Below are 25718 nucleotides of genomic sequence, written 5' to 3' on the forward strand. Positions count from 1 at the left end.
GACAGTCTGTCAGCATGAGGACATGGAGTAAGCAGCCTGACGGTCTGGCAGCATGAGAGCATGAAGTTAGCAGCCAGACGGTCTGGCAGCATGAGAGCATGAAGTTAGCAGCCAGACAGTCTGTCAGCATGAGGACATGGAGTAAGCAGCCTGACGGTCTGGCAGCATGAGAGCATGAAGTTAGCAGCCAGACGGTCTGGCAGCATGAGAGCATGAAGTTAGCAGCCAGACAGTCTGTCAGCATGAGGACATGGAGTAAGCAGCCTGACGGTCTGGCAGCATGAGAGCATGAAGTTAGCAGCCAGACAGTCTGGCAGCCTGAGAGCATGGAGTAAGCAGCCTGACGGTCTGGCAGCCTGAAAGCATAAAGTAAGCAGTCAGACGGTCTGGCAGCATGAGAGCATGAAGTAAGCAGTCAGACGGTCTGGAAGCCTGAGAGCATGAAGTTAGCAGTCTGGCGGTTTGGCAGCCTAAGAGCATGAAGTTAGCAGCCAGACGGTCTGGCAGCATGAGAGCATAAAGTAAGCAGTCAGACAGTCTGGCAGCCTGAGAGCATGAAATAAGCAGCCAGACGGACTGGCAGCCTGAGAGCATGGAGTAAACAGCCAGACGGTCTGATAGCCTGTGAGAATGAAGTGAGCAGCCTGACAGTCTGGCAGCCTGATGGCATGAAGTAGCAGCCAGACAGTCTAGCAGCCTGATGGGTTGAAGTTAGCAGCCAGACAGTCTGACAGCCTGCGAGAATGAAGTTAGCAGCCTGACAGTCTGGCAGCCTGAGACATGAAGTAAGCAGCCAGACAGTCTGCCAGCCTGAGAACATGAAGTTAGCAGTCAGACAGTCTGACAGCCTGACAGTCTGGCAGCCTGAGGGCATGAAGTTAGCAGCCAGAAAGTCTGGCAGCCAGAGAGCATGAAGTTAGCAGGCAGACAGTCTGGAAGCCTGAGAGCATGATGTAAGCAGCCAGACAGTCTGGCAGCCTGAGAGCATGAAGTTAGCAGTCAGACAGTCTGACAGCCTGACAGTCTGGCAGCCTGAGAGCATAAAGTAAGCAGCCAGACGGTCTGGCAGCCTGAGAGCATGGAGTAAACAGCCAGACGGTCTGACAGCCTGCGAGAATGAAATTAGTAGCCTGACAGTCTGGCAGCCTGATGGCATGAAGTAGCATCCAGACAGTCTAGCAGCCTGAGGGGTTGAAGTTAGCAGCCAGACAGTCTGACAGCCTGCGAGAATGAAGTTAGCAGCCTGACAGTCTGGCAGCCTGAAAGCATGATGTAAGCAGCCAGACAGTCTGGCAGCCTGAGAGCATGAAGTTAGCAGTCAGACAGTCTGACAGCCTGACAGTCTGGCAGCCTGAGGGCATGAAGTAAGCAGCCAGAAAGTCTGGCAGCCTGAGAGCATGAAGTTAGCAGCCAGACAGTCTGGCAGCATGAGAGCATGAAGTTAGCAGCCAGACAGTCTTGCAGCATGAGGACATGGAGTAAGCAGCCTGACGGTCTGGCAGCATGAGAGCATGAAGTTAGCAGCCAGACAGTCTGGCAGCCTGAGAGCATGGAGTAAGCAGCCTGACGGTCTGGCAGCCTGAGAGCATAAAGTAAGCAGTCAGACGGTCTGGAAGCATGAGAGCATGAAGTAAGCAGTCAGACGGTCTGGAAGCCTGAGAGCATGAAGTTAACAGTCTGGCGGTTTGGCAGCCTAAGAGCATGAAGTTAGCAGCCTGACGGTCTGGCAGCCTGATAGCATAAAGTAAGCAGTCAGACGGTCTGGCAGCATGAGAGCATGAAGTTAGCAGCCAGACGGTCTGGAAGCCTGAGCGCATGAAGTTAGCAGCCTGGCGGTTTGGCAGCGTAAGAGCATGAAGTTAGCAGCCAGACAGTCTGGCAGCATGAGAGCATAAAGTAAGCAGTCAGACAGTCTGGCAGCCTGAGAGCATGAAGTAAGCAACCAGACGGTCTGACAGCCGGCGAGAATGAAGTTAGCAGCCTGACAGTCTGGCAGCCTGATGGCATGAAGTTAGCAGCCAGACAGTCTAGCAGCCTGAGGGGTTGAAGTTAGCAGCCAGACAGTCTGACAGCCTGCGAGAATGAAGTTAGCAGCCTGACAGTCTGGCAGCCTGAGAGCATGATGTAAGCAGCCAGACAGTCTGGCAGCCTGAGAGCATGAAGTTAGCAGTCAGACAGTCTGACAGCCTGACAGTCTGGCAGCATGAGAGCATGAAGTAAGCAGCCAGACGGTCTGGCAGCCTGAGAGCATGGAGTAAACAGCCAGACGGTCAGACAGCCTGCGAGAATGAAGTTAGTAGCCTGACAGTCTGGCAGCCTAATGGCATGAAGTAGCATCCAGACAGTCTAGCAGACTGAGGGGTTGAAGTTAGCAGCCAGACAGTCTGACAGCCTGCGAGAATGAAGTTAGCAGCCTGACAGTCTGGCAGCCTAAAAGCATGATGTAAGCAGCCAGACAGTCTGGCAGCCTGAGAGCATGAAGCTAGCAGTCAGACAGTCTGACAGCCTGACAGTCTGGCAGCCTGAGGGCATGAAGTAAGCAGCCAGAAAGTCTGGCAGCCTGAGAGCATGAAGTTAGCAGCCAGACGGTCTGGCAGCATGAGAGCATGAAGTTAGCAGCCAGACAGTCTGTCAGCATGAGGACATGGAGTAAGCAGCCTGACGGTCTGGCAGCATGAGAGCATGAAGTTAGCAGCCAGACGGTCTGGCAGCATGAGAGCATGAAGTTAGCAGCCAGACAGTCTGTCAGCATGAGGACATGGAGTAAGCAGCCTGACGGTCTGGCAGCATGAGAGCATGAAGTTAGCAGCCAGACGGTCTGGCAGCATGAGAGCATGAAGTTAGCAGCCAGACAGTCTGTCAGCATGAGGACATGGAGTAAGCAGCCTGACGGTCTGGCAGCATGAGAGCATGAAGTTAGCAGCCAGACAGTCTGGCAGCCTGAGAGCATGGAGTAAGCAGCCTGACGGTCTGGCAGCCTGAAAGCATAAAGTAAGCAGTCAGACGGTCTGGCAGCATGAGAGCATGAAGTAAGCAGTCAGACGGTCTGGAAGCCTGAGAGCATGAAGTTAGCAGTCTGGCGGTTTGGCAGCCTAAGAGCATGAAGTTAGCAGCCAGACGGTCTGGCAGCATGAGAGCATAAAGTAAGCAGTCAGACAGTCTGGCAGCCTGAGAGCATGAAATAAGCAGCCAGACGGACTGGCAGCCTGAGAGCATGGAGTAAACAGCCAGACGGTCTGATAGCCTGTGAGAATGAAGTGAGCAGCCTGACAGTCTGGCAGCCTGATGGCATGAAGTAGCAGCCAGACAGTCTAGCAGCCTGATGGGTTGAAGTTAGCAGCCAGACAGTCTGACAGCCTGCGAGAATGAAGTTAGCAGCCTGACAGTCTGGCAGCCTGAGACATGAAGTAAGCAGCCAGACAGTCTGCCAGCCTGAGAACATGAAGTTAGCAGTCAGACAGTCTGACAGCCTGACAGTCTGGCAGCCTGAGGGCATGAAGTTAGCAGCCAGAAAGTCTGGCAGCCAGAGAGCATGAAGTTAGCAGGCAGACAGTCTGGAAGCCTGAGAGCATGATGTAAGCAGCCAGACAGTCTGGCAGCCTGAGAGCATGAAGTTAGCAGTCAGACAGTCTGACAGCCTGACAGTCTGGCAGCCTGAGAGCATAAAGTAAGCAGCCAGACGGTCTGGCAGCCTGAGAGCATGGAGTAAACAGCCAGACGGTCTGACAGCCTGCGAGAATGAAATTAGTAGCCTGACAGTCTGGCAGCCTGATTGCATGAAGTAGCATCCAGACAGTCTAGCAGCCTGAGGGGTTGAAGTTAGCAGCCAGACAGTCTGACAGCCTGCGAGAATGAAGTTAGCAGCCTGACAGTCTGGCAGCCTGAAAGCATGATGTAAGCAGCCAGACAGTCTGGCAGCCTGAGAGCATGAAGTTAGCAGTCAGACAGTCTGACAGCCTGACAGTCTGGCAGCCTGAGGGCATGAAGTAAGCAGCCAGAAAGTCTGGCAGCCTGAGAGCATGAAGTTAGCAGCCAGACAGTCTGGCAGCATGAGAGCATGAAGTTAGCAGCCAGACAGTCTTGCAGCATGAGGACATGGAGTAAGCAGCCTGACGGTCTGGCAGCATGAGAGCATGAAGTTAGCAGCCAGACAGTCTGGCAGCCTGAGAGCATGGAGTAAGCAGCCTGACGGTCTGGCAGCCTGAGAGCATAAAGTAAGCAGTCAGACGGTCTGGAAGCATGAGAGCATGAAGTAAGCAGTCAGACGGTCTGGAAGCCTGAGAGCATGAAGTTAACAGTCTGGCGGTTTGGCAGCCTAAGAGCATGAAGTTAGCAGCCAGACGGTCTGGCAGCATGAGAGCATAAAGTAAGCAGTCAGACAGTCTGGCAGCCTGAGAGCATGAAATAAGCAGCCAGACGGTCTGGCAGCCTGAGAGCATGGAGTAAACAGCCAGACGGTCTGACAGCCGGCGAGAATGAAGTTAGCAGCCTGACAGTCTGGCAGCCTGATGGCATGAAGTTAGCAGCCAGACAGTCTAGCAGCCTGAGGGGTTGAAGTTAGCAGCCAGACAGTCTGACAGCCTGCGAGAACGAAGTTAGCAGCCTGACAGTCTGGCAGCCTGAGAGCATGAAGTAAGCAGAAAGACAGTCTGCCAGCCTGAGAGCATGAAGTTAGCAGTCAGACAGTCTGACAGCCTGACAGTCTGGCAGCCTGAGGGCATAAAGTTAGCAGCCAGAAAGTCTGGCAGCCAGAGAGCATGAAGTTAGCAGGCAGACAGTCTGGCAGCATGAAAACATGAAGTTAGAAGCCAGACAGTCTGTCAGCATGAGGACATGGAGTAAGCAGCCTGACGGTCTGGCAGCATGAGAGCATGAAGTTAGCAGTCTGGCGGTTTGGCAGCCTAAGAGCATGAAGTTAGCAGCCTGACGGTCTGGCAGCCTGATAGCATAAAGTAAGCAGTCAGACGGTCTGGCAGCATGAGAGCATGAAGTTAGCAGCCAGACGGTCTGGAAGCCTGAGCGCATGAAGTTAGCAGCCTGGCGGTTTGGCAGCGTAAGAGCATGAAGTTAGCAGCCAGACAGTCTGGCAGCATGAGAGCATAAAGTAAGCAGTCAGACAGTCTGGCAGCCTGAGAGCATGAAGTAAGCAACCAGACGGTCTGACAGCCTGCGAGAATTAAGTTAGCAGCCTGACAGTCTGGCAGCCTGATGGCATGAAGTAAGCAGCCAGACAGTCTGGCAGCCTGAGGGGTTGATGTTAGCACTAAACAGACTGACAGCCTGCGAGAATGAAGTTAGCAGTCTGACAGTCTGGCAGCCTGAGAGCATGATGTAAGCAGCCAGACAGTCTGGAAGCCTGAGAGCATGAAGTTAGCAGTCAGACAGTCTGGCAGCCTGACAGTCTGGTAGCCTGAGGGCATGAAGTAAGCAGCCAGAAAGTCTGTCAGCCTGAGGGCATTAAGTAAGCAGGCAGACAGTCTGGCAGCCTGAAAGCATAGAGTAAGCAGACTGACGGTCTTACAGCCTGAGAGCATGAAGTAAGCAGCCTGGCGGTTTGGCAGCCTGAAAGCATGGAGTAAGCAGCCTGTCGGTCTGGCAGCCTGAGAGCATGAAGTTAGCAGCCAGACAGTCTGGCAGCCTGAGAGCATGAAGTTAGCAGCCAGACAGTCTGTCAGCATGAGGACATGGAGTAAGCAGCCTGACGGTCTGGCAGTATGAGAGCATGAAATTAGCAGCCAGACGGTCTGGCAGCCTGAGAGCATGAAGTTGGTAGCCTGACAGTCTGGAAGCCTGAGACCATGAAGTAAGAAGCCAGACGGTCTGGCAGCCTGAGAGCATGAAGTTAGCAGCCAGACGTTCTGGCAGCCTGAGAGCATGAAGTAAGCAGCCTGATAGCATGAAGTTAGCAGCCAGACAGTCTGGCAGCCTGAGAGCATGAAGTAAGCAGCCTGAGAGCATAGCGTAAGCAGCCAGACGGTCTGGCAGCCTGAGAGCATGAAGTTAGCAGTCAGACGGTCTGGAAGCTTGAGAGCATGAAGTTAGCAGTCAGACGGTCTGGAAGCCTGAGAGCATGAAGTTAGCAGCCATACGGTCTGAAAGCATGAAGTAAGCAATCAGACGGTCTGGCAGCCTGAGAGCATGAAGTTAGCAGCCAGACGGTCTGGCAGCCTGAGAGCATGAAGTAAGCAGCCTGATAGCATGAAGTTAGCAGCCAGACAGTCTGGCAGCCTGAGAGCATGAAGTAAGCAGCCTGAGAGCATAGAGTAAGCAGCCAGACGGTCTGGCAGCCTGAGAGCATGAAGTTAGCAGTCAGACGGTCTGGAAGCTTGAGAGCATGAAGTTAGCAGTCAGAAGGTCTGGAAGTCTGAAAGCATGAATTTAGAAGCCATACGGTCTGAGAGCATGAAGTAAGCAGTCAGACGGTCTGGAAGCTTGAGAACATGACGTTAACAGCCTGTCCTTTTTGGCAGCCTAAGAGCATGAAGTTAGCGGCCAGACGGTCTGGCAGCATGAGAGCCTGAAGTTAGTAGTAAGACGGTCTGGAAGCCTGAGAGCATGAAGTTAACAGACAGACAGTCTGGCAGCCTGAGAGCATGATGTAAGCAGCCAAGCAGTCTGGCAGCCTGAGATCATGAAGTTAGCAGCCAGACAATCTGGCAGCCTGACAGTCTGGCAGCCTGAGGTATGAAGTAAGCAGCCAGAAAGTTTGGTAGCCTGAGGGCATGAGGTAAGCAACCAGACCGTCTTGCAGCCTGAGAGGATGGAGTAAGCAGCCTGACGGTCTGGCAGCCTGAGAGCATAAAGTAAGCAGCCAGACGGCCTGGCAGCCTGAGAGCATGAAGTAAGCAGTCGGACAGTCTGGCAGCATGAGAGCATGAAGTGAGCAGCCAGGCGGTCTTGAAGCCTGAGAGCATGAAGTTAACAGCCAGACAGTCTGGCAGCCTGAGAGCATGATGTAAGCAGCCAGACAGTCTGGCAGCCTGAGAGCATGAAGTTAGCAGCCAGACAATCTGGCAGCCTGAGGGCAGGAAGTAAGCAGCCAGAAAGTCTGGCAGCATGAGGGCATGAAGTAAGCAGCCAGACCGTCTTGCAACCTAAGAGCATGGAGTAAGCAGCCTGACGGTCTGGCAGCCTGAGAGCATAAAGTAATCAGCCAGACGGTCTGGCAGTCTGAGAGCATGAAGTTAGCAGCCTGACGGTCTGGCAGCATGAGAACATGAAGTAAGTAGCCTGACGGTCTGGCAGCATGAGAACATGAAGTATGCAGCCAGACAGTCTGGCAGCCTGAGAACATAGACTAAGCAGCCTGACGGTCTGGCTGCCTGAGAGCATGAAGTTAGCAGCGTTACAGTCTGGCAGCCTGAGAGCATGAAGTTAGCAGCCTGACAGCCTGGCAGCCTGAGAGCATGAAGTTAGCAGCGTGACAGTCTGGCAGCCTGAGAGCATGAAGTTAGCAGCTTGACAGCCTGGCAGCCTGAGAGCATGAAGTTAGCAGCCTGACAGTCTGGCAGTCTGAGAGCATGAAGTTAGCAGCATGACAGCCTGGCAGCCTGAGAGCATGGAGTAAGTAGCCAGACGGTCTGGCAGCATGAGAGCATAAAGTAATCAGCCAGACGGTCTGGCAGTCTGAGAGCATGAAGTTAGCAGCCAGACGGTCTGGCAGTCTGAGAGCATGAAGTTAGCAGCCTGACGGTCTAGCAGCATGAGAGCATGAAGTTAGCAGCGTGACAATCTGGCAGCCTGAGAGCATGACGTTAGCAGCCTGACAGCCTGGCAGCCTGAGAGCATGAAGTAAGTCGCCAGACGGTTTGGCAGCCTAAGATCATGAAGTTAGCAGCCAGATTTTTATGGGGGAAAAAGATTTAATGCATATTACGCGTTATTGAGTTTGGCTTTGTATTTTGATAAAGAACGGTTTTAATTTAGTCTAGGCGATGGTTAGTTATCACCTTTTTTCGTTCAAATTTGTAAATAATTAACACTATTTAAGTAAAATTAATGTACGCATGTAAAAATAATGTATATGTCATTTATATAGCACAGCTCTCTGACATACAGTTAAATAGCGCAGAATTCTGACATGCATTTATATAGCACATATTTCAGACATATATTTATATAGCCAATGTTTCTGACATGCATTTATACAGCATATATTTCAGACATACATTTATATAAAACAGATTTCTGACATACATTAATAGTGCGAAGTTTACGACAGAGTGTGACAAAAAAGAAGTCCACCATTTTGAACTTTGAAGAAAAACACTAGACGTATATATTGTCCTATTCACACGACATACGCACATAGTGGGCGGTAACCAGAGCAGAACTTGTAAACAGACGTGCATTCGAAACATTTAAAGGGGCAGTCTAGATAATGGTATAGGAAATTCATTTATTGTCGTTTTTTATTTTTTTATTTCATTATATATTTATTTATTATTATAATTATAATTATTATTATTATTATTATTATTATTATTATTATTATTATTATTATTATTATTATTATTGTTTTTTGTTTTTTTCTGGGGGTGAGGGGAGGGGGTATATTTTACCAATTAATGTCGTTATTCGTTATCTTCTAAAATCAGAGATATCATCATCAACATCAGCAACATCATCATCATCATCATCATCATCATCATGGGATTGGTCGGCGGTCGGTGGTCTTGCGGACGGACAGACGGACCAACGTACTTATATGTATACGTAAACATATAAGCTTTTTATACAGATAAACTATACAAAAAAACCTCTAACACCAATATCAATAAAACCCATACATCCTAGAATGTGGTGCGGACAAACAAACAGACCCACGGGAGGCCACATATGTTTATGAACTAAAAAGGGAGGGGGTTACAATCTCGTATAAGAAGTTTCTGGTCATCATTTTTACATGTTCATTTAACATTTTGTTTACGTATTGTCATTTAAGTGTTATCACTGAACCAGGATATGCAAACCGTCTATCATGAGGTAAATATATTCCCCTTCTCAAACTAAGAAAGTGATTAACTCCAAATTAATTTGTACTTCTTGATTATGATAAACAATTCCTGGTATAGAAGTACTGACGCTTGAACACTCATGAAAAATAAATAATTGATTCGTTATATTAAAGGCGGTAGATTTGCATTTAATGAACTTGGGGGTTTTAGTGGAAAAAATCAACCAACTGTGACCAAAAAGCTTTAACAAAATAAATGATAAACTTTTTTCTAGTGCAAATCGTGTTTATATTGTAAGACGCCGTAAACAGAACAAATAAACTGCATAGTTTGAATATTTCTCCTTATGTTAACTTGCTTTTGAACGCAAAACTTGCAATTATGAGAGATAAGAAACTAGAAATTTCAAAATTCTGTTTGCTGTAATGTAGCATGGTGCTATGTCCTTCACTGTTAGTGTAGAGTCTGTAAAATATGGGACTAGATTTAAGAAGAAGCCAATGATTGGGTGCAGTTGGGGATGGGTACCACTTCCGCCATATGGTATCTTGTTTACAAACGTCGATAGTGTAAAAACTGATATTATCATTGTAGATTTTATGGGATTTAATCCCATTTAACTATTATATTAACAAATAACTAGACATAGATGTGAAAAGTATTATGATTTATGAAATAGTTATTATTTGTTATTGAAAACCTTTTAGCTATTGGAAATGTAATCAATGTTTTCAACGTTTTCAAATTTCGATCCATTTAAAGGTCATTCAATTTGTATTTGCATAAGTCTTCTTTTTTGAAAGTATGCCAATATAAATATGAAGACCACACCGCTTTGAAAGAGGTTCAATTTCTAGTTCAAACGACTGCGATTGATTATTCCTGTAGAATGTATAATAATGTTAAAATGCAGCAAAGATTAGCCTTGAAAATTAATGAATTCATACAAATTACATTTTAAGGCCAAACATGATTTTTGGTTACACTTATTTGGCCGTGGGAAAAAAAGAAATAAAAAACACAAAATTTGAAAACACATAAGTAAATCTTAGAATATAATGAAAACGTTCATGCGCAGGAAAGTGTGTATGTTTTGGGCGTTTAGTATTGGTGAGTATTTAGTGTAGATGAGTATTTGTTGTTAACTATTTACCAATTTTTAAGAGTTTAGGCACGACCCAACTTGGCGACCGCTTTTATAAGATAACCATCTTCTGGCTTAGTGTTTGAAATAATATATCGTCTACTAGCAGAGCCCCTTTTTATATTAACCGAAGTCCAAAGTTAAAAGAAATAGAGGCTTACAGCTGATCAACAAGTAAATGCACGTGGCGATTTTGAAAATAGAATAATGTCATCCCAATAGACAAAATATAATTTCGAACTAGTATATCAAAACATGCGTTCATTCGAACTGATTTGTTTTCGAACTTAATGATGAAAAAAGCGGTTGGTTAAAAAAGAATGCAGTTTTCGAAGAATAGGTGGGGTATATCTGTCGAACGAAACATGAATTGGGCGTGGCCTTAATGGCTTTAGTGTAGTAGAATGTACAGTATAAATGTAGTCATAATGAACAGCGCAATAAAATATCTAAATACGTGACTAGTAGCATTTACAATTAAAATACATTCAAGGTGGTGCACACACGTTTCTTTTAAACATTAGCTTATTTACTGTATGGAAAATTTCGATATTCTCATTCATAAAATACAACGCTGAGTAAATTAGGTGATGATGTAGGGAATTCCCAGGCTAGAGAGATTTTTAAAATACTGTAGTAAATATAACACCGAGATGGCGTAAAATGTATATTCCAAGGTCATAACTATTCACTCATGTGCGTAAAAAGTAAAGTACACACGTTCTATAACGTACACATGAACATGAAATATCATATCAGGAACGGGGTATATTACAAATACTAAAATGGGGATGACTTTACTACTGATGGTGTAGTAGTATTTAGAGATGCGCCTGAACATATGGATGGAAATAACAGATGTACTAATTTTCCCACTTTTTGTACTTGACGCATTATGTTTGTTGCATTTCAGTTTTATTTAAGGCATTTCTTAAACGTTTTAAAGTGCAAGGAATAATTTCAAAAAAAGAAGAAAATATCAGGAGTCAAACCTTGAATTAAGCTGTTATGTTCTGTCTTTTTTTTATAATTTTATGATTTATATTTAAATATCGAATACTTTCGTCGTATGCTAGTAGCTAGAATTAGCTTCATCGAATATTTAGAAAATTCGTGAATATCAATACTTTAACAAAAGCGGAATACGTATAATACTAGTATTTAACATTGATTAATATGTAGTTGTTTGTTTCTCAGAACAAATTGTTAATGTACATACGTCACGTTAATAATTGAACGAGTCCATATGTTCATGTACTTGATTTCTACGTATTATTTGATTTGAACGTATTATCAAAAATCAATGCAGGGATTTGTCATTAGTGCTGAAAGAGTGGCCTCTGCAATTTTGCCAATAAAAGGAATTATAAATGTTCATGAAAACTGAAAACCAAGTGAATTCCAAACCGTGTCACATGTATTACGAAAACCCCCGGCTGAAACAAACATGTTACTGATACTTAAAATATCAAATGGCAAAGTTGTTTATGACAACGAGAACCACATTAATATTCACCGATATAATTAACAATGAGAATACAAGGAGATACGCGATTATAATTTATTTATTTTTAAATATAACATACTTTTCCAGCCAATCCAATCGCTTGTCGGTATTCAATAAGTACCACCCTTAATCGTTAACAACTTAACAGAATGACATCATGCTTTGCTTCTCCGCCTGATTGAAATATGTTATACGTTATGTCAGTTGGAACATACCTGTACTAAGACTGTGCTCGATCCCTCCGTCCTCCTTAATGCACCAGTCAATTGTAACCACGCCCCCCCCCCCAGGTCCGAGGAATAGCGGGGACTTTGACTTTCGGTCCAGCCAATCCCGGGTAAAATATCCGCCTTGCGGGGACGAACTGATGGTAAAATCCCCACCAAATGCCCCCGAACCCAAGGGACCCTAGGTAAGGCCCATTCCCCGCTATATTTGCGCGAAGACAAAACCACCGCATTCACCCGGCTCTGCGGGGCCACCTGAAAGGTAAAAATACGGCCCATTTCCCCGGCTACCCCCGGTATACCCCCGGACCTGAGGGGGGATGCGTGGTTACAATTGACTGGTGCATAAGCATTACGATGTTACTAAGTATATTCCAACTATTACCTCGTAATGAATCTGTATCGTGTTTGTTGTCATGTGTAAATGTATGTCATTTACTTACACAGTATTTCATTTCAACATAAAGCTGTAAAGCGCACTATTTTCGCATTTCTCATTCAGTAACGTTACATAGACAGCGTACATCATAAGGAAACTTTAACAAGTATGTCTATTATATAGGTATTCTATTTTTCTTCTGGTCATAGCTTTTTAGCTTTTGGTCTTGTGACGGTTTTATCCATTGTAGTATCCATAGAGTTGTAAAACTTACGTATAGTAAGAAGATACGCTTAAAACATATAAAATGAAATAAAACTTGGTCACTACTATTTCAGTTCCCCGTCGTCTATGTACACACATACAGGATAATATTCAAAATAATAACGAATATATACATAGGTCACACCGACCAAATGAATTGTTCTACGAATTTGGGCCGAGAAGAAATGGAACGAGCCGGCGAAATAAACAAAATATTTTGGGGGTGCGGGTGAAACTTTTTTGTTTTGTCTTTCGTATTTAATTCAAATTCAGAATCATAATCCTGAGTAATATGAATTAAAAAGCTTAACTTTGACTTAGCAGGGAGAGTAAAGTTAGGTATGCATATAGTTTCCAGCGATGTATAACAATAAGTGTTTTCGTTGCTGGATACCAAAAAAAATGCTTTTTTTGGCATTTTTATTTCTGATAATTTTTGTTTTACACTTTCTGAAAATAAGTTGCGGTACATCCGACATACGACAAGAAATTTCAGTTTGGTGTAGCCTCAATAGTTTTTTTAGAAATAAGTGGTCAGCTTCGAGTCGTTTAATTATGTAAGTATTGTACACGCATGCTACATGAGTGAACGGCTGAGCCTTGCAGGTACATATATATAATTATCATAAATGAAGGTGCCCTCAAAATTTCTGATGAAATGTTGCATGTGAGTATGTGTCACTGGTAAAAAAAGAAAATCCTTTTATCTATAAATAAATGCGAATTATTATATCTTGTTTATGTTATATGGTGTAAACTAATAAGCACATGTCTACTTGAGTCATTCACGATATTTTTGTTTACATGTCTCTTCGTTCATGACATTTATTTATAACTACACGAGTTGAAATATTAAATGTCCTTCTTATAAGCAGAATTTAGCATACGAATGTTCCATTAAAGCTGCACTCTCACAAATATACCATTTTTACAGCTTACAGATCGCAGTGTCATATTTCCCTTCGAAAATTAATGTTTTATGGCTTAACCCGTTACTAACGGTTTAAGAAAAATGCATAAAACATCAAATTTTGAACTTAAATATAAAAACCTGCGATCTATTTTTTGTCAGCAGTCTTATATAAATTGTTGTCGGGATTTTCGCAAAAATTGGCCAAGACAAAAAAAAATAAAAATGTCAAAACGTTCAATCTGTGAGAGTGCAGCTTTAAGACAATGTCACCTATTTCAAAGATAAAACGATAGCATGGAATAAACCAGTTTTAACTGATTTTTCATGTTTATAGGATATTTTCATCTTTAGAAATATGATTGTGTGTCGTACAATATATATATAACGTACAATATATATATATATAACGGGTCCGAAGTTTGCCATTATCCCCCTTTTCAGCAAATGCATGCCTTATTAAAAAGTCTGATTTAGAAGAAAACAAACAACTATATCGTTTTGTGTTCTTTTATTTTTGCAGAACGCACGACTTAAATACAAGCCGACGCCTACAGTATAGAGAACATCGGTAACATTATAAGAATAAAATTTACATCCAAGCTTAACAGGGTCTTCCTTGTAACATGTACAATGGATTTCTTCTAAATCTGTGTCGATAAAACATGCAAATCCGTTATTCTTTGGTTTCCAATAATGTATAACATTAACACAATCATGCAAAATAAAAACAGACCAGTTTTCAAAGCCAGAACAGCTTGATATGTAAACTAGGTAGAATTTAACTGCCAGCAGAATGCATGAAACGAAACATGCATTGTAACTTGTAAAACGATTAATAAGTGTATACACATATAAAAAGTTACTCTGTTCGTAAATGAAAAGCGGTAATGATTTATTGTAAATGTAGACTACAGTCAATGTAAGAGTTGTATAACAAATATCACAACATCTAGCATAAGTACAGGGACATACATTAACATGCATACAAAAATATATAAATGAAGTTAAACTAACAAAGGTGCCTTTTATACAGATTATGTCTAAACTACATTCCATGCTAGAACTGCCGTCATCTTGACAAAAGCTCCTCAAAGTTTTCTGGTAACGCCGAGCCGACATTAATGAACAGGCTCTTAAGGACATTAAGCTCCTTAGAGAGCAAGTCGACTTTCTTTTGCAAGCGTTCGTTTTCGTTTGTGAGCTGGTTGACTCTTGTTTCAGTCTCCCCCTGTCGAAGTTTTGCCTTTTCACGACTTTTACGCACAGCAACATTGTTTCGTGCACGTTTATCGAAGTACTCCGTTGTATTTTTCGGTGGCTCACGTTTCCTGGGCCGTATCGGACCGTTTGCTGACGGTTTTCGTCCTGGTTTTCGGCACTCGTAAACCAGCGGTTCCTTCGATGAGCGACTAGAACGGCTAGATGTTGTCGAAGCCGGAGACCAGCAGCTTCGACTGTCCACTTCCGAGTGGACTGGCGATAGTGGCAGTGAGGCGGCATGGCAATCGGCGAAACCCAGATCCTCGGATTTAATCGTAAGGATCGGGCGGCCGTTGGTAGTGCTGGTCACCTCGTCTGGGTTAGTCATGCAGACTTTTTGCACGGTTTCTGGTACAAACTGAAAATGGAAAAATAGGAAACATTAAAATAATGTCTTTATCGCAGTTATGTAATGGTTTATGTTTTAGAGATGTGAAGGAGAGAAGCAAATGTATATTATCACCGTATGATATCTTACAGGTTTAGCACTTCAGGTATTCAAGCAAATGCCAATGCTGCTTCTCTTGTAAATAACCAAATAAAGTAGTGTTGTAAATTGTCAACTCGGGTCTATCAATGCATTGGCGAAAGAATGTGATAGGAGTGTACCTTTTGTTGTTATAATAATGTCCTATAATATAACCCTGGCCACAAGTGGATTATTTATAGTTGTTTTGACGACACATTAGCCCATTTACACATCGCTTTGTTTAAAAGTTTATAATTACGATATATAATAGCGATTTACAAATTAAAATTGATATTTACCTTCGATATATCGAGGAAATCCGAGTTTGTGCTAGCGGGGATGTGGCCCTCAACAATGTCAAGGTCGCTAGACGACAGATAATTGTCCAAAATTAGCGGCCCCTCGCCGGATTCCAGGGCGATTAATTCGTGAAGATCCACAACGTTTTCCAGTGTTGGATCTAACGTATCACTCTGCTGAATCTCGTCTCTGAAGATGAACACGGGATGGTTCAGTTTTTGCACAAAGTCGCTATCAGGAAGCCCCTCTTCATACATTCGTGGAGATTCCATCATTGGTGAATTTCCTGGGGTGCTGCTTGATTGGCATGATGATTCAATCAAAGAGTCCGCAAAATTGAAATTCTCCAGACCTGCGGTTATAGGGATACCACTTATAGAAAACAGCGTGACTTTTAGTTTTTTTCCTTTTACTTTAAGTTAAGTTGTCAGTTTAGCTTGATATTTCGCAATGCGGGTGAAAGAGAGGTTTGCCGTATTTATACACATTTGTCTGTTGATTTTACGTCACATATTACTACGCACACGGATATTAATAGAATTTCAGTGATAGATCGAAAAATATTCCTAGACAGCAATAAATAAATCATAATAGTTATAAGTATTTCATAATTTTAAGTTACCATAAGTGTTACCATGGCAGGAAACGTTTCAATGCAGGCTTTTCCATGAACTATTTGAAAGAAAATAGTTCATTACGTCAATTGTTACTAAAATTATCTTATGAGGTAATGGAAAATTGTTCGTTTGTACTAAAAATAGTATTTAGTAATCTACAAGTGCTCCCCTACAACGATTCGCATTGACGTCACAGTGATATTCCTAGAAGTGGGTCATTACCACCACATGACTGTGCTACGCGGTAACAGTGTTTGGGTTAGTTTGCGGCCGGCCACTGGGGGAATTTTAATATCAAGCCTTTGAGCGAATTTCTCCGCAAAAACATAATGAGCAAAATTCATATAGAGAAACAATCGACTGATTTTAAATTGCCTACAAATTATTGATGACACGTCATAGTTATTGTCTCAGGCAATCACATACCATGTACAAGTATCAATCGATTTTTCGCGTAGCGCTTTATGCCTCGTGCTTTTATGAATGAAACACTAGCCAACCAATATTGACATAGTTTCTCACCCTTGTTAAATTCATGTGACTGAATCAATAATAGTACAAAAATAGTCGTACTAGATGCTGAAAATAGATTATTGTAGCTATACAACCAAATATTTGGGTACATGTACATACATACAACAATAAAAGCTGATTAAATTAAGGTCAAATATGTTTCGATATGACGTACTGTTGTAACTTTTCATATTCACATGATCGACGGATTTCCATTCCAGCCCAAAATGAATCGAGCCCGAAAATTTCATCAACGCGCATTGCCCATTTGTGTGTGTGTTTGTGTGGGGGGGGGGGGGGGGGCGATTTCACAATCTCTTGGGTGAGAGTCGGACAACTACACCACTATACCACTCTCAAGTTAGTTATAGAGTTTCTAGCTGTGGTAGAGAAGATGAAGTGGATCTCATTTTTCACTATTTTTTATTGAATTTTGTGAAAGTATCTACCGTGCTGTCAATTGTGCTGTCAATTGTTCTGTCAACAAGCAGATTTTCCCAGATATGTTGTGAAACTTGTACTCGAAAGCATACTCCAACATACATTAAAAAACGTGATTTGTGGATTGTATGGTCCAACAATGCTCTCCCTATGAATCCGGAATAGCTTTATCGTAATTTTGGGATTTTCGTGGACACCTTGGCTGTGCCTTGTGTATTTGGCAAGTATAGGTGAAGGGAGCCAACTCTAATATTAAAAACGTGTTTAAAACAGCCAAGAGTTTCTCCGCCAATTATAACACAAACACCGCGCAAGAGTCAACACCAAAAACATGAATTATAATAATAATGGTTGCTGATTTCTGCCAGTTCGTGCATTAATTCGCCTTTTCGCGGCGAAAATGCGCCAAGTTACAGGAAGAAAATTCGAAAATGTACCAAGAGGTGGGGCGAAAATGCGCCAGCTCAAGCGAAAAGGCATCGTTTTTATTATTTCGCATTTTCGCCCCATTAATTATTTTCCCCGCGAAAAGGCAAAAACACGTTATGGTCAGATTTACATACGGGACAGCACTATTTCAACGAACAGAACCCCATACCCTCGTATTTTTATTTTAAACAATCACTGCAGTGCTAGAAGGTTCCGGGTAAAATCCCCAACCCTTTTCATACCGGTAAACACTAACAATTGGTACCACTTGCTCCCTTTCCTCATGACCGGCCTTACAGGGAAGTACTTGGACGTTTGGAATGATCAGAACATGTTAAAACCGTGGAAATTTGTATCCCATGTATCCATGCATGTACACCGTGCATGTTAGAAACAATAAGTCTATCCGAAAAGAACAAGTTAAGGGTATCGCACCAGATCTCCTTGTATCTCATATATAGTTAAGTTAATTTTAAGCGTATCGCGGCATTCCTTTTTGACTTTAAGAAACATAAACTTCACTGGTTCATTTTGTTGAGCATCCGAGTCCTACTCATTTCTTTCTGCCTGAAGACCCATTATTCTTAAACATATGCATCAGCAAGGGCATTGTTTTAAACAGGTGCATAAAACTAGGGACTCTTAGGCCTTTGCAAAGGACCACTGATTTAATGTGGGATGCATTAAAGCAGATTAACCTACTGATCACTTGCGACCAGTTCATATCGGGACAATGTGAGTGGAATATATGAACGGACAAGGAACAACACTACGTTTGGATTTTATATTAAAGGTTCTTTAACAAGATCACTATATCATGAACAACACCGGGGATGAACAAAAAAGTCACGTGACCACAAATGCAAACGCAAGTAGTATTTTTGCTCGATTGATCGTCAATCCAGGTAAGTTTCTTATCGATATTTTTGTTATACGCGAGAGTTCGTTAAAGTTACAAAGTGCAAAAATGAATGCATGGTTTTGTCTTTCGATCGGTGTATTGGTCACCATTCATGTTTGCATAGTTTCTGAGAACACTTCGATACAAATAGTGTCCAGGAATGCAAACGCACGTAGCTAGTGTTAAGATGTCATAGCTTTAGACAAAAAAAAGCCACATTGTTTTCAAATGTATTCCTTTTAATTGCTCAATAATGGTTTTTATTTGTTTTATGACTATTTTGTGCGATGCAATTTGAACAAAAATGCATTTTCTGAAGTATTTCAAATTTGGCAAACGCACGTTGGCATTTTCATGAGGCAAACTTACGTAGTCCACCTAAAATGGCAAACGCACGTAGTCATCATTTAAAGATTTAAATAAGCGTGTGTTTGCATGAGACATATTTGTGATGAAAATGGCTTTACAGATGATATTCTTTTAACACACTACAAATTGTGTAATACATTTTGCGAAGTAAATCAAGTGGCGCTTAATTAACGAATGTCATTGTCTGTTTCAGTGATGTCATTTGTTTACCGCGTTTGTGGGAAAGCGTTGAAAACGGCATCGGGGCTGAAATTGCATGAGCAACGACATGACGGTGTAGGAACATTTATAATAATAATAATAATAATAATAATAATAATAATAATAATAATAACAACAACTTTATCTAACGAAGGTTACATACTAAGTGTACAATCATTACAGACATACTACTTATTTCCAGCATGGCCTTCACACAAAAAGTATTACAAAAACACATGTACTAAGTTGCATATTAAGCAACATACAAAACATACAATCACACTATCACTATCATACATTTCTTCGACAAACACAACTCAGTTTAACATGATGATTATAAATTACAATAATTTCATACTGTAAATAATGTAGATATATTCAGTAAAAACACATTCAATCAATATATTTACATATTTGGTAGTATCCATTACAAGTTGTTGCAAGAATGTCATATACGTACAATAACACAATTCATGTAAACAATGAACTATTTATTATAATGTGAAGTAAATAAAGTGTCAAGATTTTTTGTTCATGTGATAAAATTATTCTGCCAATAAGTAGCCTTTTAATGCATGTTTAAAGGCTGGTAGCTTATCTTGACATTTAATGTATGTAGGAAGATAATTCCAAATTTTCATTGCTTTATAGGCAAATGTATTTTTGACATAGTTTGTTCTAGGTTTTACAACAAAAAGATCCTTGTTTTCTGAAGAACGCAAGTTATAGTGCTCATTTTTGGCAAATGTTAACAATTCGGTGAAGTACGAAGGAGTCAAACATTTCATGCTTTTGAAAACAAGTAATGAAAGATGATAATAGCACCTGTCTTCAAAAGATAGCAACCCTGACTGTTTGAACATGTTTCCACAGTGGCTAGTTCCCGACTTCATTATTAGCTTAATCGCTCTTTTATGAATATTAGTGATTTTTGTGGTATCTGAGGAATGTTTAAGTCACCAGACACTACAACAGTACTCCATGTTTGACATGATATATGCATTATAATACAATGATTTCATCTCGTCTGTTAAATAATATGCTATTCTTCTTAGAAGTGCCAATTTTGAATTAAGCTTATTCACTACAGTCTTAACATGTGTATGCCATGACAATGTCTGATCAACATGCACCCCAAGGACCTTTTGACATTCCACGTTTTCTACTGACAATCCATCTATTGATAGTTCAAGTTGCAATGCATGTTTTGCCTTATAATTAGTACATAGAATCATACATTTGGTTTTTGATGGATGGATTGACATATTATTTGTCTTACATGCTATCAGAAACATTTTACACCACGGAAAGCATGACGCAGCATATGTAAGTGTATTCTATAATAACATTTTTTGTTTAATGTTATTATAGTATTATTCTATAATTAAGCAATTATCTACCAGTCAAAAGCTTAGGCGTTTTCATGAAAGGTTAACAAAATATTGCAATTACAAGTATTTTATATTCAAATACAAATAGATATACTTTTTAATGGCATATATGTGTTTATACAGGTGCACCACACATCCGATAAACAGTTTCTGCACCCGAAATGCATGCAGGAGTTCACCACACCTGAACAGGTATAAGCGAGAAGAAGATTGCACGACACCTTACATGTGTGGAATTTCAATGAATGAGAAAATAAACCTGAAGGCTGATATGGACGGACACACAGGCGAGAAATCATACCAGTGCGCTGAATTAAGGCATAAAACACACCAAATAAAACATCACAATTAAGATTATAAGTATCTTCCATGGTCGAGAGTGCAAGGTTCATCCCAACCCGAGCTTATGTGTTTTGCGGAAACGAGGTTTACCGAGTTTCCGCAGAACACCCTGCGGGAGGGTTGGGATGAATCTATCTTACACGAGCGGCTATGGTAGATGATTTTTCTCCCACCTCAATTGAGTTACAAAAAAGTCGCTGGAACTCCTTTGCGCGTAGTGAAAAAATGTGTGTATGGATATGTAATAATTCTTGGTAGTCATAGAAATGCGCGCAGTGATTCAGATTAGGTATTAAAATAATCAAATAGTTTTTTAAATAGTTCTTAAAAGAGGACAGCATTTTTTTCTTGAATGGAGCGCAAACACTTTTCTATAGTGCCATTTGAAGCGAGAAATAATTAATTTTGATATTTAAAATTGCCACGAGACAAGGTTTTTATGATGCTACAGACGACAATCGTCAACAAGCGAGGTAATTGTGTGATCAAAATAAAAAAATAAGTTCCATACGGGTACTTGTTTTATCTTTGCTCGTGGGCAAGAGACGAATTTTCAGCACGGCCAAATTTTAAGGTCTACTTATCTGAGGTGGGAGAAAGTAGAATCTCAGGCAGATCATTACAAAAGTATTGTTTATTAATACCACAAAAATCACTAATATTCAGAAAAGAGCGATTAAGCTAATAATGAAGACGGGAACTGTAGAACCTAGAACAAACTATATCAAAAATACATTTGCCTATAAAGCAATGAATATTTGGAATTATCTTCCTACATACATTAAAAGTCAAGATACGCTACCAGCCTTTAAACATGCATTAAAAGGCTACTCTTTGGCAGAATAATATTATCACTTATGAAAAAAATTCTTGACACCTTATTTAATTCACATTATAATAAATAGTTCAGTTTACGTGAATTGTGTTAATGTACGTATAATTATGGCATTCTTGCAACAACTTATATTCATAATTATGTTGAATTACATGAGAAAAGTATGATAGTGATAGTGTAATTGTATGTTTTGTATGTTGCTTAATATGTAAGTTAAAATATGTGTTTTTGTAAAACCTTATGTGTGAAGGCCATGCTGGAAATAAGTAGTATGTCTGTAATGATTGTACACTTAGTATGTAACTTTCGTTAAATAAAGTAGTTGTTATTATAAATTTTCGTTATGTTATTTGATTACTTATCTGTGATTTTATCTGATTATCTGTGATTGCTTTTATTGACAATCATTTTATTCAATGTATAGCTACAACAAGCCGAAATATGCCTCCTAGTTATTATGATGTCACGACATAGTTGTATATTTCCTGTGATTTGATGTTTCGTGAAACTTATTTGTATGTATGTACATGACCTTTTGTGTACTTGCCTTTTTGTGTAAAACTAATCTAAGATATACAGTTATTGAATAAATGAAGAACATTTCCATCATGATTTTGTCTTTATTTCTGTAAAATAGCACTTGCACATACAGTTGACAGAATATTTTCACTTATAAAAACGTTGTTTCGAGTAGAGCAATACATTGCCAGTGTACCATCACAATATCATTTTACGGTTATCATTATCACAATATCTGTCATTAACAATTATCATGACAGTATTATCATCACATAACTTGAATGATGGTAAAATAAAACGTTCATTAAACATGTTTAAATTATGCTCTAATTAAACGTTTATCCTCATGCGACCTGTTACGAGCATCTTAGAATCGTTGCGTCTGGCCCGCTCCCAGCGCACACCAAGGTATGGAAAGCCATAAGTCCCGCAGGCCGCAGGCCGCATTTCCGCACTTCCGAAAATGCATTTTTGTTCAAATTGCATCGCACAAAATAGTCACAAAACAAATAAAAACCATTCTTAAGCAATTAAAAGGGATACATTTGAAAACAATGTGGCTTTTTGTCTAACGCTATGACATTTAAACATTTTAGCTACGTGCGTTTGCATTCCTGGACACTATTTGTATCCGGAAGTGTTCTCGAAAGCTACAATGTATGCAAACATGAATGGTAACCAATACACCGATCGAAAGACAAAACCGTGCGTTCTTTTCTGCGCTATGTCACCTGGATTGACGATCAATCGAGCCAAAATACTACTTGCGTTTGCATTTCTGGTCACGTGACTTTTTTTGTTCACCCCCGGTGACATTCGGGGCTCCTCGGTCATTTTATCGAAAACAACCTCGGATGTATTTGGACGGTTTACATACTCAAAAAGTGGTACGTTTAAGTCCGCTGCAAGTAGATCGCGTAGTAATTTTATTTAGCAGTTAAACTTTGTGACTTAACTTTTGGAATTCTTAATTATGTTTGCAATAATTCAATTCAATGGCAATCAACTTAAACTTAGATCAATAAATACAACTCTAAAACACTACATTTAATTAATGATATAATTCAAAATTTTACGCACTACTTCAACTGATGTACCTGCATACATCCGAGGTTGTTTTTGAAAAAAATGGCAGAGGAGTTCCGAATGCCCCGGTGAACTATACAACAATATAACAGGCATATGTGGTAGTCTATACAGTTTTATAGAATTCGTGGTTTCAAAAAATTCAAACGTTCTGATCACGATTAAATTGGGCTTTTCCGGTCTGTACAATGTCAAATCGACCACAATTTGGGTGAATAGAAAGTAACAAAAAACTTGTCTTTGAAATCAGCTAGATTATTGGGTATTCTCCTTAAGATTCGCGAACTTGGTAATTGGGTGATAAAGTTGATACATTTAGCCGTTTGCTTTAATATTTGCCATTATTTCGGACATATATAGATGATTTGTAGCTTATTACCATAAGTACGCTTTCAAGTGTACAATATGATACTTTCTTGCTATAAAAGTATGTGTTTCTGTGTCTTATCTTGTACCAGAAAATTGTTATACAGTGTAGGGGAGATCACTATGCATTACAAGAGTTCTAATAGGGAATTAATTTGGTGGTCTGTAACCTACGTCGAGTTAAAAAAAAAGTCAATAACTTTGAAAGTTTGCCTTGCTTAGCGATACAAAACATTTCATTAGATCGTATTTGTATTTATTTATTTTTGTTGTCAAAAATTAAAAAATACACCGTAAGAAATAAATGTTGTTAAGCCATTCATTGGTTCGCTGATTTGGTTCCCATTATCGAGCCGACCCACGATTGATCGTAAGGGCAGGAAAACAGTCAGTAATTGCGTCAGGAAAAATAATTTAATGAGAAAACAACTGAGATAGCAACTTGATTTTAGCTTTTTTACAGGTATGTTAACTGTATTTCATTGTTGTATTTTAGACACTTGGTAGATATATATGCTGTTTTAACTGGCTGAGTAAATACAAATCTTACGTATTGTATGCATGTTATTTTCATGGACAACGATCACAACAAAACGGGAAGTTAAAGGAATTTGCCGGTTGTCGACAAAAACGAAATGTTCGCCAAAATTAGTGTTTTTGTCAGAAAAATCGTACGGATATTGACGTCTTTTTCCAAATCTTATTGTGTTTGTGTATAAATATTACTTTATGGTTTAAATGTTTGACAATTTAGGAGCTTAACGCTTGCATTTTCTGCTTTTCTATGTCAAGAGTATTGCGCAATAAGTTCAGCGATTGTTTTACCATGTTTGCGTCAGCAAAAAATATCATAAATAGAAGGTATGTGATGAGGGAAAAGAAAAACATGTCCAACATAATCTGAATAGATCGTTTACTCTTTCAGTTAACTTAAATGACCAGATAGCAGAGCTGAAACATAGAATAATAAATGAAAATGCCGATGAAGAAATCTTTCCCAATCACTGAAAGTTCAGATGATTCTGATGACTTTGGTCCGAAAGAAAAAAGACAGAAGATGGAAAAAGATTCTCACGAATATGTGGCTCGAAGAGAAAGAAACAACATTGCTGTACGCAAGAGTCGTGAAAAGAGCAGAGCTAAAGCAAAGGAAACAATGGAGCAGGTGAATAAATTGCGGAAGGAAAATGAAAATTTGGAGCAAAAGGTTTCAATCCTTTCCAAAGAACTGAGTGTGTTGAAGGATCTGTTTCTTGCCCATGCAGGTGATGTCAACAATTCTATTGGTACTTGTCCATCTCCACCGCCTACAACGGTTACAGTGCAGGTCACTGCGTCACCAAATGATCATCAGTACTCTGCAAAGACCGCCAGCAATTGACTCGTGGCGTGCTGTGGTTTATCACATACATGTATAAGCCACAGCATCATCTCAGAATTATTAACTGTCGGGAAATCACCTGGACTTATGGATGTTGATATAGTGTATTTTATTATTTCACATACAAATCATGGGATCACACATTGCTTTGCTGTTAAATGTTACTGCCATAGCTTGACATACTTAATAATTGTTTATTTTGAAAAATGCATAAAGATCAATATGGTTTATTTGTCTCTTACAGCATATAGATAACAGGAAGCTGAATTAAACATTTGTTGATGTTGGTTTATTTTAAGCTGTGTTATTACATATTTATTTTAAATATTTTACATGTGGAAATGACATAACTTTCCAAGTCATATGATTCAGCATATCGCCATATTGTTTTGTGAAGATATAATGATTAAAAGGATGATATTTAATTATTTTGGTTTCTGTTATTTAAGACATTCAATGAAACGAAAAAGAACTGGAAGACAAAGAGCATTATATGTACTCATTTATTGTAAATACTTTCATGATGGTGTTGATAAATGAAGTCCTGTTTTGGCGCATAAAGACTCTACTTGTATATGTAACTTACTTCACTACATAAACAGGACCTCTCACATGCAATACTAGACCTACTGGTAGGTCTCTAGGTAGTCTAAGCTTCTTAAACTTGTCTGTGCTCATAAAGCTCCTGTTGAGTCCCTAAGACTGATACTCCATGAATCTGAACACATTCAAGACTGAATTCTTACTGAAAATTTTGATTTACAGCTTATTTTGCATCAAAGAAGCAATTACAGGAAGATAAATGTGTAATCTAATCTGCATGCAGTTTTATGAAGGCAAATTAAACACCTGTATTACAAAATAGTGTTTTAACCCATATCACCTTTATTGATGGCACCCATTTTAA

General features: G+C 40.4%; 2 protein-coding genes across 2 annotated transcripts; one reads left to right on the plus strand and one right to left on the minus strand.

The window, feature by feature from the left end:
- Window positions 1–13884: 13884 nt before the first annotated feature.
- Window positions 13885–15868, minus strand: LOC128243130 (CCAAT/enhancer-binding protein delta-like). The gene is made up of 2 exons (XM_052960689.1): window positions 15420–15868; window positions 13885–15009 (listed from the first exon to the last, which is right to left on the minus strand). The coding sequence occupies exons 1-2, from the start codon at window positions 15693–15695 to the stop codon at window positions 14461–14463; spliced, it is 825 nt and encodes a 274-aa protein (XP_052816649.1). The 5' UTR covers window positions 15696–15868; the 3' UTR covers window positions 13885–14460.
- Window positions 15869–23763: 7895 nt separating this feature from the next.
- LOC128243135 (CCAAT/enhancer-binding protein gamma-like) lies at window positions 23764–25239 on the plus strand. Its single transcript, XM_052960697.1, has 2 exons — window positions 23764–23893; window positions 24356–25239. Exon 2 carries the CDS (start codon window positions 24401–24403, stop codon window positions 24809–24811), a length of 411 nt encoding a protein of 136 aa, XP_052816657.1. The 5' UTR covers window positions 23764–23893; window positions 24356–24400; the 3' UTR covers window positions 24812–25239.
- Window positions 25240–25718: the final 479 nt, after the last annotated feature.

This window comes from Mya arenaria, chromosome 8 (genome assembly GCF_026914265.1).
Source record: "Mya arenaria isolate MELC-2E11 chromosome 8, ASM2691426v1".
Classification (NCBI taxonomy): domain Eukaryota; kingdom Metazoa; phylum Mollusca; class Bivalvia; order Myida; family Myidae; genus Mya; species Mya arenaria.